Source organism: Melampsora larici-populina (assembly GCF_000204055.1).
Source record: "Melampsora larici-populina 98AG31 unplaced genomic scaffold MELLAscaffold_46, whole genome shotgun sequence".
Taxonomy (NCBI): domain Eukaryota; kingdom Fungi; phylum Basidiomycota; class Pucciniomycetes; order Pucciniales; family Melampsoraceae; genus Melampsora; species Melampsora laricis-populina.
In genome coordinates this window covers 165,480-181,795 of record NW_006768810.1, presented here as the reverse complement: position 1 = coordinate 181,795, position 16,316 = coordinate 165,480, and the positions used below count along the sequence as shown (strand labels likewise).

Here is a 16,316-nt window from a genome sequence, read left to right as displayed (position 1 = left end):
TCAACTCATAAAAGAACTGCTGATTTGTGTAGAACAGACATTTCCTCCCCAATCCGAACCATCATCATCAGGACTGTGCGCTGCATCTGCAGCTTTCATAGGGCTTGTCTCCAAAGCTCGCAAGCCTGTTGCTGCACGCCTGGGTCTGTATCCATCTTTCTTGACTGCCGTAAAACCTAGGTCCAGACATGTTGGCAAGCATTTATGCGAGTTCAAGAAGGATGCAACACCTTTTTCCCTTGAATTTTCGGATGACCACCAAGCCCTGAAAGGAAAACGTTTCAATGAAATGAGAAAACACATTTATACAATGGAATTCGGGGATCAACTTACTCGCGATCCACCATCTGAAATTGAGACAGCACGTGTCCTTTGGCAGAAATTTCGGCCAAGAAGGCCTCACCTTTGTACAGGTTGAATGTCCAGTGAGACCAAGCTTGAAGGGCCTGGAATAGTAAATCACTCTCTTCCAAACTGACTGGCAATTTATGGCTAACATATTTTTTCGGTGAAACCTTCTGGTACGTCTCAACCGCCCATAGGTCATTAGAATCAGGGGATGTCCACAACTTCTCAGATATTATGAAGAGACGGACAACCTAGAAGGAAACATCAGCGGAAACATCAGCTTCCGACAATTTTTGAAACATAAAACAGTGGAGAACCCTGCTCACCTCGAGCTTTTTGACCAGGTCTACCAGTAAAGTATTTGCCCCAGGATGACCTGCTACAAATTCTTGAAAGTCATAAAGTAATTTACGTGCTTGACAGTTCATCTGCAGCTCCTCTAGATAGTTAACCAACAAGTTATCCTCCATGCGCTTTCTTGCCAAGACATTGAATAAGGACCCTTCAAACATGATTTGTGCGCCAAACTGTTCTTTGGACACACTTGATGGGTGGACGTCACTCAAGTCCACGTGAAAGCTTACTCGCCAAGGCTTGACAGATATGCCAGCCTTTCGGATGGTTTCAAACAACGGGTCAATTTGCAAGTTCAATGTCTCTTTGAGGGCACCTATCTCCGGAATATCTGATACTGGTTCGACGTGAATCGCAAGAAGAATCACATTCTTCCAAATAGGAGCACGGGTGGGATTGGCCCAGGTGGTGGATATAGGCACGGCGACTTCACCCAAAAATCGGAGGTCTGGCATGTTTTTGTTGGAAGATTCGAAGTCTGTAGTCAAACATATATGTCAACAAATTCAAATATCAAAGAATTGATTATATTGATGCGTACCAGATCCTAATACGCCAGACAGCATGTTCATGTTGCCGACTATGCAGTTGCTCATATCACCACTTCCCGATTCTAGAGTTCCAGAGGTGCCGGTGTTGGATCCCAACAGTGGCAGGCTCTCGTTGATTGGATCAAACCACCAGCCTGGAGGGCCCTGGCCCTTTTGAAGAGGATCCGGAAATGTAGTGGCCGAAAGGCCAGATGCCTGAGACCGAAGTACGTACGGGGGTTTCTCAAGGGATTGCCGGACAGCAGCCTCAAAATCGTCCTCGTCGTAGTAGGCACCTGGGTAGTTCAGGTGAGAGTTAGTGAGGGCGACTCTATCATCTTGGTAATTGTTTGAGACGTACTTGTGCCCTCACTGTCAACGGAGGTTGAATTCGACATCCTCTTTTTCTGCGAAATATGCAGAGCTTTGCTCGAGCTGTTTGTACGTTCTGGTTCATCATCTAGGTACTCTTTCAGAGTCATACCCATTGAAATTGCGGTTTACCTGTCATATTCGTCCTCAGAAACATGTTGCAAGTACACGCCTGGGGTGAAAATCAAGGTGATGTTGATTTTAGGCGAAGGGCCCCGTTGGGACTTTTTGATGGCCTTTGTTTCCACATAGATTCGAATCTGTTCATATGTCATGTGGTCTTTGGCTACACCCAGGGATATGTAGAGATCTGAAAACTCGATTGGAAGAGGGAATATTTGATACATTGAACACAGGTTTTTGGAGGGGAACTTCAAGTCGTTGTTGCAAAAGGAGATGATGTCATTCCACGCATCTCTAGCAAAAGAGACGGGCCAATCAGGTGCCTGAGTGTTTATAAAGCTCGAGTATGTTTTGACGCCGTTGTCGGTGGTAAATGATTTCGGCGTTCCAGCGATAATAAGTTGAGCGGTAACATTGACAGCAGCAGCACGAGATGCCGGACCTAAGATTCCTGTAAGTGGCAGTCGAGCACGTCCACCCTTAGTGTTGGCGGCACCCACTTTCTTCGATTCTGCACTTTCCATTCGTCTTTTTCGGCCCCATAAACTGGATTCCTCTTCGCTAGCAAGATTGGCCTCTGGGGTGTGGAAACGACCGGACTTTTCAAAACGGAAAGACGTTGATGGGTTAGGGTTCATTCTTGGAGGTTGAATGTAGGTATCTGCTGCTCGAGGGCGTTTGGATCCAACGATGGATTCTGGTAAAGACAAATTGTCTGCATTGCGTCGGGGACATTTGACAGAGCTTGTGAGACCCTTGGAAAGACATACCCCGCAGATGGGAGGTTTTCCGGTGAGATGAGGATAGCCAATTGAACAAAAGTCACAATGGACCAGCTGGTGACCGGGGGGTTGTTGTTTTGCAATGCAGAAACCACAGATTGTGGTACGTAGATGAGGAACCACTCGACTGCAGGATGCACAATCCATCTTGCCGGGTGGGGGTGGGTCCCAAGGGTTTGTGATATAAGGTGTTGACATTGTAAGCTTCAAGATGAACGGATAAGTAGAAAACAAAATATTTGGCTAATCAGGATTGCACAAGAAAAAGAGCTTTCAGTGCATCCAAGAAAATTAATCTCCTTTTTTTTTTGAAACACGTTGTTGTATACCCGTATAACAAATATCCCACACACGGAACAATGCTTTCCAAAAAGGTATGTGCTCTCACAGTGTTTTCTTGTGCTCACTGTGCCATGTGAAACTGTTTGAAGACCCTAGATTCCTCCAAATATTGTTTCTTGCTTTATCACAGATCTTTCACTTTTGAATTGATGATATTCAAAGTGAACAATTTGTGACAAGGCAAGCATTGATATTCAACCTAATATGATCATGACGCTTTCTCAGAAACTGAAAGAGAACAAAATTTATGATGAAATCAGGGTCTAGCAGTGATAAATTTGTGGGTCAAGTGTGTCACACAAAAAAAAAACTCTTATGCCTTTGGCATTTGTTTTTTTTCCTTGTAAATACATCTGTTTTCCCACCCCAGCTGATTGTAAGAATTTCTTCTTTATCTGATTTACAATTTTTGTACACATATATATCGCATTCCACAGAGGTCCATTGAAAATTTCATCGCGCTTTATCTCATCACTATTTTCAAACCATTACCTATGGAGGACATAGATGTGCAAGTTGACGCGCGTAAGTCCTCCAGTTTTCAGCGCCATACTTATATTGCATCAAATCTAACCCTTCAAATTTACGACGTTGAAGCCCAAATGGTTTCCATATGGGAGAGTCCTTTCTTGGAGTTCAATCATGAAGGCCGTCCAGTTATAAAAATCAAGGGCAGAACCGTGGAAAATGCATTGGAAATTGGTAAGTCTTCAATCCAGTTTGCCAATAGAAGTTTTCAATCTGACATGTGTTGTGGTCCGCAGATGACTTAGATGTCACTGATCCTGAACCGCCTTTGTCCATAGGCTGGAAAGTTGCTCGAATTAATCCCGCAAATAATTTTGAAGCAAAGAAACCTGGGAATGGTTATGCTTTGGTCCTGATGCCCAATGAAGACAAGAACGGTGTTGAAAACTATGAATTTTTTCAGTTGAAAGTCAACTTCAGAGTTAATCAAAATGAACTGATCCACCTCTGGGACTTTCGTGATCGGTTCAAAGGTCAACTTATCCTGGACAAGGGTACGGTTATGGATGTCATTGCTCGCAAGAGTTTCCCTGGATTCCCAGTGGAACTCGAGCATTATTGTCGAGTGGCTCAGGCTATGCTATTGGCCACCTGGCTTGTCAATCAATTCAAGGATGTGACAGAAGCGTTGTCTATGCCCAGCACTCAACGGAAATTAATGCGTGGCTTGAGGGTATGCTTCTCATCACTGCTAGATGTGTACAATGATGTAGGACTGATCCTTTTGATTCCTCGTTCCTCAGGTTGTTTCCCACGTTTTAGCATATGAGGATAAGCCTGGCAGTAGCTCAGTACACGAGCATGACATCTTCATGCTTGAAGAGTCTTTGATAGGTCCCTGTATCCATCATCAAGATGATGGCAATTTTCGGGCCATCAAAAATCCCACTTTCCAAGAGGAAAACGGGGTGATGAGGGCACTTACCCACTGGACTTATGACCATTTCAAGGGTCAAGCTTGTCTTGCTGGAATCCACACCATTGGGATGGTGATCACAGATATAAAATTCATTGAAAGGTATGTGAGATGACACATTTTGGTAACACATTGCTTGGTAAACTGATCTGTTTAATTTTCAGGCAATATAATGATTGGGCTTTTGGCAACTTGGGACACTCAGGTCTAAAGTCTTTTGAAAATGGCCACAAATGCTCAAAATTGTGTGATGATCTGGGCCTCCGCAAGTTGCCCAAAGACCCATCATTGATTGTAAATTGAAATGTTTATCATACTGGCCTTTCTTGTCGGGCATCCTTTCCACTCTTACCTCTATGATCATATTGGAGAATTCAAAGTTGGAGCTGCAAAAAAACCTTGTCTGTTTCAAAGTAATTCAGCAATTATGATACAAAAACCTGAGTATTTCACCTCTACAATTATTGCGGTAGTAATAATTGTGAATTAACTTGATCTGAAATGTTGTGAGATTGAGCAAGATTGTTCAACAAGTCATGACAACCCCGTGTGGTTCACTATCTCTTTTAGAGATGAAAAACAAATCCAAGAAGATTCATTGTGTCTTCTTGACTTAAGAAGACGCAAGAGGACGCCATGAATCTTCTTGTAGAACCTTCTTCTTGTAGGACCTCACTGCCATTGAGCAAATGAAACCATTCATATCCTGTAAGGATCAACTTAACAAAGGAAGTGTGTAAGCTGATGTCTTCCGCGAAGGATGTATTTCAAGCTATTAAGGCACTTGGCTAGAAGCGCCCTGGGACAAGTTTGTGTAGGCATTGACTTCTGGGATCTCTTGGAATATGAAACTAATTACGGTACTCAAAGCAACTATGTACGCGTACATAGTTGCCGTACATAGTTTTTTTTTGGCGGGCGAAATACTTCGAATATACTTCTTTTGTTTTTTTCCCCGCCAAAAAAAACTATGTACGCAAACTATGTACGCGTACATATGTAGCTTTGAGTACCGCAAATATATATAGATTTGAATTGAGACTTGAGTTACCAAAGAGCTAAATTACAAATCAGTGAACACAACATTGATAAGAAAAGCAAGTGTCCCTCCATGGTTCATCATTCAAATATGAATGATTAAGGATGATTAATCATCCATATGATCACTAGCACGCACTTGTCTGTAGGAGGTGTAGTGCCTAGAGTGTTATCCGTCATTGGACCAATCGATTGGCATTTTGTTCTTTCGATCTGTAGCCAAAATATCAGCTGCTCTACTAATTGTCAGACCTAGCAGATTTAAATCCCGTCTTCTAGGAGCTATATTTTGAACCCGAGGTGAATTTTTCAAGATGAAAATAAACAGGTAAGGAAAAGAAAACTGACCTTCATGTAGAAGAGTAGTACCCGACTGTTCTTCTTTAAGATTATAATTGTTTTGTTTAGCACGCAGGCAGTGCAAGAGTTTGAAGAGTTGATCAACAGCTGATTCATGATTATTATTAGGTGTCATGCTGTTTTCAATCGTTAATGGGGTGCTAATAGAATTCACAGCAGCTTGGGTAACGATCACAGCTTGAGGAGAGAACTATTGGAACTGATGCATCTAGCGCTCCCAAAGAATCAAATTCGTACAACAACAACCAAAAACAACAACAATGAATCATTTTGAAACAAGACTTTCGGAACAAAGATAAAGAATCAGCATACTAACTCGAAGACGAATTTCTCAGCCAATAAACCTCACGAGTGTCCTCCTACAAAAAGGTTACACTTCTTGCCAGTATGTTTAAATGCCGCCGCTGCAACAGTTCTGACCATCTCAATCATACGGACTATTGATCCAAAGGATGGTCGTAAGAATGTGTTCAAAGTGATTGAATCTCGGGACCTCAATGCAGGACCTCTATGCTTACAGTAAGGAAGAACTTGATGGCAGAAGCTCTTTGATGGAAAAAGGGAGTCGTAGAAACCTTCATGAGCCATACTGGTAGCAAGGGATGATGTAAAAGCATACGCTTTCGAACGATTGCATACTTTACTAAAGTCATCCTTAGTGTACTTTAAGGCCTCTTGCACAACAGAAGCACCTGCATTGGCAATACTAAAAAACGATAATGATGATACAACTGAATATATGCGTATATGCGTTCATCTCTCCAACAACGCCTCCGGCGCTCCGCCCGAGATAGCGGCAGCGGAGCGGTAGCACAGCGCGCGCTCCGCTCGCGCTAGGCCTTTTTCCATATAGCGGGTCCCGGGTTTCACTATAGCTATGGTGAATCCCAGAAAAAAATAGCAGTTTTGAGATCCGCTCTCTATAGCGGTTTCTCGCTGTGCTATGGACTGCCACAGCGACGCCGAGCGCATAGCAACAAGGCGCCTCAGAGAGCCCCTACTACTTCAGAGCATTGGTGTTTGTGGGTACATAATGACCTCACCCAACATTCCCCTCCATGCCCTCATACCACCAACAAACAGCTATAGTGTTCTTAGTGGCAGTTAGTGAACATGATCAAATACAATCAAGATTTCTTTCTGATCTTTGTTTTGTACTTCATCTATATCTCACTAACTTTCCTTGTTAATTTGTCCCATCAAAACCCCAATCGCGTTGGCTTTCACCGCACTCGACAGGCTGCCAACGGAGATCGTTATATCACGCGTGATGTCGACGGCGGTGTGTTAGATGTCAATTCACACGACTATGGATTGTCCTTCGGCACGGATTCTACCTACAACAACAAGATATCCTCAGCTCTTGGGATCGATCTCAACGCACGTATCCTTACCTTCAGTGCCAAAGTCCCAGCGAGCTCTCGAGCGCCCAGATCGGGGGAAGATCTTAGTAGCAAAGACCGTACCAAGGCATCGGCACCCCGTCGACAGGATCAACGACTTACATGCACCTGGTTTAATCGACGATTATTATCTAAGTCTTTGTGACTGGTCTGTTGATAACATCCTTGCCATCACTCTTGGAGAGTGTCTCTACCTTTGGAATGCTCAGACTGGGAGCGTGAATATGTTATGTTCGCTGGATGAGACAGTTTCTTTCACATCGTTCTTGATTTGCTTCAATTTGTAATTCAAGACGGCTTACAAAAACTTCTGTGATTTGATCATTAAAATGAAATCGATTTGTTGAAAGATCGATTAAAAGATTCAAAAATCAAAAATTACTTTCTTGATTGAACCATTACCATCACATGCAGCTGATCAAGATAGATTAAAAGCTGGTGCCGATTTCTTTATTAATATGTTTATTAGTCTTAATCAAAGTGCTACTCAACGTTATTGGTCTTTTTCTTTTCTTTTTTACCTTTGACATTTCTAAGATTCCTGACAGCGCTTTTAGGCGCTTTCGAATGTGAAATTTGCCCAAAGCGGAGCGGAGCGATATTAAAGATCGCACCGCTCTCAGAATTCATAGCGCTTCAACAAAGATAGCGGTGCGATGAGCGTTTTATCATAGCGCTGTACCGCTCCGCTCGCAAAATTTCAAGATATAGCGAAGCGGAGCGGAGCGCCGGTGGTGTTGTCTCCAAGCTCGACCGAATCGAAATGGAATTCAACTTACATCCAGTCACACGTTGTAGAACTCCTACGCTGTGTGGCGTAGGCTGAGCCGGAGAGGGGAAGAATCACCGCAGAAAGAATAACAAGATGCGGGTGAAACTATGATTGTTGTAGACTGCCCTCAACCTTGAAATAACAGTTCAAAAATAAAAAAAGCAAGGAAGCAACTCTCTAACAACTTTCTACCTTCACAAGTCTAACACGTAACACTATTCTGATATTTCTAAAAAAAACCGCAAGATCTGGCGGAATCCAACAATACCCTACACAAAGATATACTAGATGTTGAAGCAAAGATATGTAGATTTTGAGTTTAATGTATTACTTTTTCTAAAATGAATGGCACCCCTGGCCCGAGAAAAAAAAAGTTTCCAGTTGCCGCAGTTGCCGCAGCCAGTGCTGTAGACCAACTGATGCATTCAGATCAGCTAGCTGACGCGGCCTGCTCATGAGCACTGTAATGTGCAATCCCTCACCGATCTTCCTCAGTCTCACCTGCGATGGGCTTTCAACGTTATTCAGCAGATGTCAAAGTTCTTGCCGTTCGTTGGCGACTAGAAGGTGAATCTTGCTCCACAATCCGCCAGCGCCTTCGACGGGCTATCTCAAAACGCTCATTCAGCCGATGGACACAGCTTTATCATCGCACTCGAGCAGTAATCCGGGACCCTGCTGAGTATGAGAAACGCGGTCGAAAGCGGTTTCTGAATCGAGCGGACCGTCAGTTCATGGAAACTCTAGTCCAAGAACAACCATCCTTGTTCTTGGACGAGATCCGTGAACAGCTCTATGACGAGCATGGCAAAATGCCTTCAATCAGTACGACTCATCTAGAACTTCAAAATCGTCTGTTCATCAGTTTGAAGAAAGCTCAAGTAAGCAATGTTCGAAAGAGCTTGGTAGCAAAATATCAATGGATCGATAAAATGATGGGCTTTCCAGCCAACTTTTTGGTATTCACCGGTGAGGAGCTTTTTGTGTTCTCAATTTTCTCGCACTTTCTCAATGACTTGACACTCTCTGATTGTTTCACTTCACTATTGGACAGATGAGAGTGCCATATGTGGACGTGATCTCCTTTGCATCCGTCAGCGAGCCAAACTTGGTGCTCGAACGACTCGCAAAGTACCAAGACTCCATCGGGGTAGGTATTCTGTCCTCCCAGCAATTGGTTACCACGACCTCCTGGCTCTCTCTGTGCTGGACGGTCCGGTCAATCGAAAGCGCTTTGAAGCCTTCCTAAAATACAAACTTGTACGTATGTAGATTCTTTGGATGATCTTTTTGATGACATTACTGATTCCCAAAGTAATTCATTAGCTACCCCGAATGAATCGCTGCCCTGGCCCTAACAGTGTCCTGGTTCTGGACAACGCATCTATTCATCATGGAGGACAAATTGCTGCTCTTTGTCAACAAAAAGGTACGTTGTTTTTCTTATTCAGCTTTGAATAGCTTGATTGTCTCCAATATCAGTGACTAATCTACACCTGCTCTGCAGGTATCCTTCTGCGATACCTACCTGCTTATTGCCCCGAACTGAATCCGATTGAGCTAGGGTTTTGTTGCTTGAAGACCAAACTGCGAAGGACTCAGGCGTTGACGGTCACTATCGATCCTGTGAGAACAATTGAAAGAGTAGCTGACGATCTTTTTGTAGACAAACTATTAGAGCCAATTTATCACCGATGTGGCTATACCATGACTGATGACAAGGATGGTGATGTGGATGATGAGAATCTGGATCTTGACTTTTGATATCTGTATTTTCTCATCTCATGTCCGATGTCTTTTCTTTCTACCCGCTTATTTGACAAGTTTTGATCAAGTTATTTTAAAAAATGATAGTTGTTTTTTGGTTTCCTAATCCTGACCAAGTGTTTTAAGACAAGAAGGCAGAGTCAATTGATTCACTATTGAAATGAAATATTGGGTTTTTAAGTTGATCAAGTTTTTGAGTTGATCAAGTTGCAAAGCAAGTATTCAAGAAGTGACCAATCAAGATTCTTCATCTCATCTTGATCGGTCACTTTAGTTTTTAAGTCGATCAAGTTGCAAAGCAACTTTTTAAGAAGTGACCAATTGAGATTCTTCATCTCATCTTGATCGGTCACTTTTTATCTCGAGCGGTCACGGTCACTTTAGTTTTTAAGTCGATCAAGTTGCAAAGCAACTTTTTAAGAAGTGACCAATCAAGATCACTTTTTATCTTGATCGGTCACTTTGATGATCGATAATTCAACCTTTCTATCTTGGTCAATCTGACTCAGATAGGTTACTATGGCTAACACAGCATTTTTCATTACAAGAAACCAACTCGAACCAAATTTAGGAGGAAGGATCTTTGAACAATATATGTACAAAGGGGTGGTGATTGAGACATTGGCGCTCACAACAAATCATAAGATATGTAGTAAAATAATCAAATTTGAAAAAGATCAGAATGGTTCCTTTGATCAATCTGGTAATTAGAGGCCTTGTCTAACTTTTTTGGCCTCGGTTCTTTTGTGGATCTGAGATTCTCTATATTTAATAGCATTGTTGTAGACCATTGTAGCAGTGATATTAGGAAGTCCTTTGTTAAGAAGATCTTGTCGTGATAACTCTTTTTCATTGATTAGTCGGTAGTCTGTGACCGACAATTCCTCAAGGATCCGCTTGATGTTGTTTGTCTTTTCAGCGGAGAACTTGCAGAATTCAAGGAATCCGTTGATCCCGGTTTCGCTGGAAGGATCATCGGCAAGAGGAGGCGAAGGTGAGAGTGCTCGTTGGGCTTCGGGACTGGCTGGTCGTTTTGCTGGCTGAGGTGTCATTGGATTATTTGGTTCTTGCTCGTGACCTGGAGGCTTAGTAGGGGACCGACTAGCTTCGATGGCGGCAACCATTCCCACAAGTAGCTCAGTAAACCCGGCAGGATTAAAGGGGGCAGACGATGACGATGGTTGAGGGGAGTCATGCTGTTTTGCTGAGGTCTTTGTGAGATCATACTTGAAATGAGCCGGTGGGGTAGTGAGGCTAACCTCATCATCGTACTAGAGTTTAACGTTCAATTGTTCACAATCAATACACTATAATTGAATTGAAAGACAGTCTGGACTTCCACGGTGTTTGGCCCACTCTTTAGCCTTTTTCGATGTCAAGGCGAAATACCAAGTTGAATCCGTTGGGTCAATGATCGGAGGGTATGTCTTATTGTACTTCTTGTTCATTTCATGTTTTTCAAAGAGTTTGTTTGCAAAAGCCGTTACAGCATCATTTTGAGAGTTCATTGAGCTGTCTGAATCACCGTTCTGGATGTGGAGATGATGTAAGCATCCAAAGAGAGAACGTTGGAGAATGAAGATGGTTACAGACTCACCTCAGGATCAGATTCAAAGTTATCTGATGGCCTCAATGCCTGACGCTTTTCCTGTTGTTTGGCATGCGCTATCACAGCATCAGTTTGGGCAGCCTGCAAGGTAAGGATGTCAGCTGCATCAAATCCAGGGATAAATTGGACACTGTACTCACCGCCTCGGCTCGTGCCTTGAGCTTGCTCGGATGCGGAGCTACAAATGAAATCCCAGCCTTATTTTTAGGATAACTTGCATGTGCCTCTTCAACCCACGATTGAAAATTGCTGTGATCTAACACTTTGCGGTTCCTGTTTGTCTTTGGAAAGCTGTGGTTTGAAGCAATGTATAGAGTCCAAACCCCCCCACTCTCCTCATCGAAAATTACCTTGTTGAGTACAGACTTGATGTGCGCCCCTGTGTTGTCACTTTTGGCAAGTTCAGCGCATTTTAACTTGAGTTCATCTAAATTGAAATTGTTTGAATCCCATTCAATCGTACAGTTGGAGCAGGTGATTTGGTGAAACCCAGACTTGTTTTGCTTGTTGGGCACGTAGAAATCACAGTTAAAGTTGAACTTGAAGGGGCCATCTTCATCTTCTGCTGCACGATTTTCAGAGTTGCCCTTGGTCTTTGAAGCACAATTGACCTTTGAAATTTTGAGGCGAGTCAGTCTAGATATAAGAAAAAAGAATAGATACAGAAAGTGAGACATACCCCATTAGTCAAATCTGCTAAGACTTCTGGTCCAGATGATTCAGATCTAGAAGACAATCTTTTGTTCTTGTTGGTTTGGCTGATACCGAGAAAGATTGGATCCAGATGTTGGTTTTCGCTCATGGTTGATTTTGATTGTACAAAGAACAAGAGCTAGAGAAGGAAATTCAAATCAGGAGTGATGGATCATTCTCAAGCAAAAAAAAATTCATCACAGCAGCTGCGGTGACTGCGGCAACTGCGGCAACTGGAAACTTTTTTTTTCTCGGGCCAGGGGTGCCATTCATTTTAGAAAAAGTAATAATTCTTGCTATGAGTAAAAAATTAATGATAAAAAATGATATATGGAAAGCCCTGATAAAAAAAACCCGGCCCTGAGCTTGAATCCAACCAACTGACAACTGTTTCACGACTCAGCTCAGCAAAACTACAATAAAAGAAAAAAAATAAAACAACAACACTACAATTCTTCAAGATCAACCACTACAAACGATGATCTAAACTACGATAAAGGTTTGTTTTATTATCTATCTTTCTTTTTCTTTCAATGAGATAAAAAAAATCCTAACAAACTTGATTTTAATCGGACACACTAACTAACGATGATATTCTGATTCTTTGATGGAACACTCTAAAAAAAACCTTATACGATGTCAAGAACACTTGAACACACGATTAAAACACTTAGACACGGACACGAAGCCGATAACAACAATCAGAACACTTTAACAACTAACACTAGAACACTCTTTGATCCACACTAATACGCGAATCACACGAAAAGAACACTTGATGATCCCTTGGATGGATCACAAAAAAAAGAAAAACGATACCACAGATTCCTACACAAACGAGACAAAAAAAACAAACTCATAGATAACTTCTCTCGATCCCTCCCTCCTGCTTTCTCAATTTTCATCTCGATCTCCGATCGGACTTTTCTTCTCTTCAAATCACAAAAGGTAAGGTTTTTAAATTGTCTTTTCATTGATCTCCGCTATCTCATTCTTCACTATCCTCAATTTCAATCTTGAGTTCTATTTAAGTAAGTTTGTTTTTCATTTCTTATAATTTCTTATTATTCATTCTCTCGTTCATTCTTCAATACTAACTTAATCTTCTTTCTGTTTTTAATTCACTTCAACTGTAGGTTCAAATCTCAACCAATTCACACTCGATCTTAATTAGGTTTTCAGCTATTTCAACTTCAGACCTCAAGATCAAACTCCAATCCTGTTTCAATTTCGATTCTGGTGTTCGATGTTGGTATGTAGTTTGCTTTCCTCTTCTATCTTCTCCACTTTCTCACTGTACTAACTCTCTATGTTCTTTTCTTAACCATTCTTCTTTAGATCTTGACTTCATCAATCTCGATATTGACTGTTCATTCAATAATGTCCCTTCATTCCATTTTCGATTTTGGGGTCTTCATGTAAGTAAGGTTATATTTCAATTTTCTTATCTTTGTTCATACTTTAATCTTTCAAATTTCGATTCTGGCTCTTGATGTGTAAGTAAGTTTCATTCCCTCTTTTGTTTGTTCTTATTTACTAATCTCATCTTCTTTCTTCTTTGATTCCTTTCATTTTTAGATTCAATTTTAATCGGTCCGATAGATTTAAATTTCGATCCCATCCCCTTATCACCTCACACTTCTTCCTACCATCCTCTATCCCATCTCACTTTCGATTCCGACCGTTCATTTCAATTTAAATCAAACACTCAAGACCTCAAATCACTTAATTTCGATTTTAATCATTATGTAAGTAAGTTATCATTCTATCTCCTTCTGAGCTTTGGTTCTTGTTCAGTACTGACTTAATCTCCTTCCTTCTTTTGACTTCAAACCCCAAAAACAAATTTATTTATTTTATCAATTCAATTCTTCCCTTTCAACTTCAACCTTTATTCTTGAATTCAATTTCGATCTCCACCTTCATCTCTCAATCAGGTTTAGATATTAGGACCCCAAAATCGAACCACTTATCAAGTATATCATTTCGATCTTGGCCTATGATCAACTTCATGATATCCAAGTAAGTTTCCTATTCAGTCTCTGCTCTCCTACACACTACTGACTACTTCTATTGTTTCTTTATTTATTTAGAATTTGATTGTTTTTTTGATTCTTGTTTGTATAGCTTACTCAATATTCATCAAGTTCTCATCTAGTATCAAGTTAGGACCTCAAAATAGAAGTTTAAATTCAATTGGAATTTTGATCATGATCTTTAATTCAGGTATGTAATTAAAATCAATTTGTTATCTTATTTGATTCCTTCTTCTGAATCATACTGACACTTTGAAATGTTCAATCTTGGCACATGTTTTCTTGTAGATCAACTGTTTGGTCTTGCTTGATTTTATATGTAAGTGTTTTTTTTCTTTCTTCATTCCTGCATCACATCAATGTTGATAATTTTCGACTCTGACCCCTTTTCTAAGGTTTGTATTTCATTTGATGTTTTGAATTTATTCTTTTAATTTACTTTTGTATGTATTTGAGTCCCTTGATAATGAAGTATAGAGAAATGCATAATGAAAATAATATGAATTGTTATGAGGATTTCAAATTTTGCTCCAGTCCCTTGTGCCTTGTAAGAGTTGAAGAAAGTCATCTATGTATCTTTTCTTTCACTTTGATGAGTTGATCTACAATGTAATAAAAGAATGATACGAGATTAAGACACAATCCTAGGAATTGCTTTCCACAACGTCCCATTGAGTGTAAAAGTCGTGATCGGATCGAGATACTTGAATTGTGCGGCGATAGTTCACAATAACGATGCTTTCTTCGTTGCAGCAATCGTTATTGTGAGTAAAGAAAAGGGTGTAAAAGTCTAAAAGCCGTGATTGCTTAATATACTCGCCTTTTTGGGCTTTGTTTCTCTCCGAGATACGATAGTGGACTTATTGATTAGTTGTCCTGAGTGATTGAGATTATAAAAAAGCATGATCGTCTGTTAGATGCTTTTGACCTTTTGGTTGGTCCTAAACGAATATAAAGTGATCAAGATGGCCACAATGCCCATCTTGATCAAACAAATCAAATTCACTCGCACTCTACAATCATCTATTCTACCCTCAGCACCTTTTCCGCTAAAACAACTACACACAACCTCACCAACCTCTCGCACCACAAAACAAAATGCCTAAATCACCGTCGAAGCAAAAGTACGATTTGCAAAAGAGAAACGAGAAGGACATCCAAGGAAAGAAACGGCGCGTTGAACTAAGGATTCAAAAAGAAAACACCCGTAGAAAACAAATCGCCTATGAATATGGACTACCGGAGACTGCCAAGTTTTTTTTTGTCAATAAGAAGTCCAAAGAAGAACTTGTCTCTGCGCCGATGAAGATATTCAGCCATGGTACTGTGGTTCTTGTTGACAAAACCACTCTTGACCTGCTCTTGATTGCCCGGTTCAACAATTTTAGTGATATGCATCCAGAGCTCTATGCATTATTTCAATCATCAATCTCCACCTTTTATCTACATGGTATTTCCAGAGGACATGTCACCAACAACGGTGCTTTACAAGGAATTAGAAAGTATGGTGACATGAGAGCTTTAGGTTGGCGCTGTGGAGCTGGCATAGCTGCGGATGCTGGAAAGGATGTTGGTAAGTTTATGTTATATAAATTGTTCTACATTCAATATGAGCTGACTCCAGTTTATTTTTTAGGTCACTATGCCCTCAACCATGCAACATCTCATTCAGAGGACAGAATCTGGCTTGACATTGAGCGCAGCTTCCTCCATCTTCCTTGTGCCAAAGATTTCTGGGCAGAGAGATTCGCCACTCTATCCATGACAGCATTCGAAGCAAATTCCAAAATAGCAGCTAATGGACATGTTCCCTCTTTTGATTCTCCTGACTGGGAGACATCAGCCAACGGTCAAGTGTGGGCTTCCAGCGTAGCTATTACTCGTGACAACTTCACCAATAAGGCACATTGCGACAAAGATGCCACACCATATGCTTTTGGAATGTTTGCACGTGTCAATAGGTCAACTGGCAAGATCCACGACATAGTCAAGGAACCCCGCAACTGTTACATCACAGGTGCTATCTTTTCTCTACCAGACTACTCAGTTGGTATCAACTTTGATGAATGCAACGGTGTAGTTGAGATGGTCTGGAATACCCAGGTCAAACACTTTACTCTCAAGTCGAGCACCAAAAATGGATTGGGCCGCAAAATTCCTCCGTCAAAGGCTCCATTGACACGATTTGGCTCTTCATGTCAAGTATCTTCTAAATTGGTGAATATGGGGAAGGCCCTGATGTTGAAAAAAGAGAAGATGTCCAGTGAGGAATGGGAATTGTACACCCAGGATCGTGTCAAAGGCTATGACCAGCAGGTCCAGGTCAAACTGGACAAGTTGTAA

The 16,316-nt window shown here is 41.3% G+C and overlaps 3 protein-coding genes across 3 annotated transcripts; 2 read left to right on the top strand and 1 right to left on the bottom strand.

The window, feature by feature from the left end:
- On the bottom strand, positions 1-2,707 carry MELLADRAFT_66772 (uncharacterized protein; the record flags this gene model as incomplete). The annotated part of the gene is made up of 6 exons (XM_007414810.1): positions 1-265; positions 334-599; positions 675-1,180; positions 1,244-1,528; positions 1,594-1,667; positions 1,737-2,707. 6 exons carry the CDS (start codon positions 2,705-2,707, stop codon positions 1-3), a joined length of 2,367 nt encoding a protein of 788 aa, XP_007414872.1.
- A 638-nt stretch (positions 2,708-3,345) lies between these two features.
- Positions 3,346-4,598, top strand: MELLADRAFT_91834 (uncharacterized protein; the record flags this gene model as incomplete). Its single annotated transcript, XM_007414902.1, has 5 exons — positions 3,346-3,376; positions 3,449-3,553; positions 3,616-4,052; positions 4,123-4,397; positions 4,460-4,598. 5 exons carry the CDS (start codon positions 3,346-3,348, stop codon positions 4,596-4,598), a joined length of 987 nt encoding a protein of 328 aa, XP_007414964.1.
- Positions 4,599-15,071: 10,473 nt separating this feature from the next.
- MELLADRAFT_66770 (uncharacterized protein) lies at positions 15,072-16,316 on the top strand (the record flags this gene model as incomplete). Its single annotated transcript, XM_007414903.1, has 3 exons — positions 15,072-15,546; positions 15,610-15,822; positions 16,012-16,316. 3 exons carry the CDS (start codon positions 15,072-15,074, stop codon positions 16,314-16,316), a joined length of 993 nt encoding a protein of 330 aa, XP_007414965.1.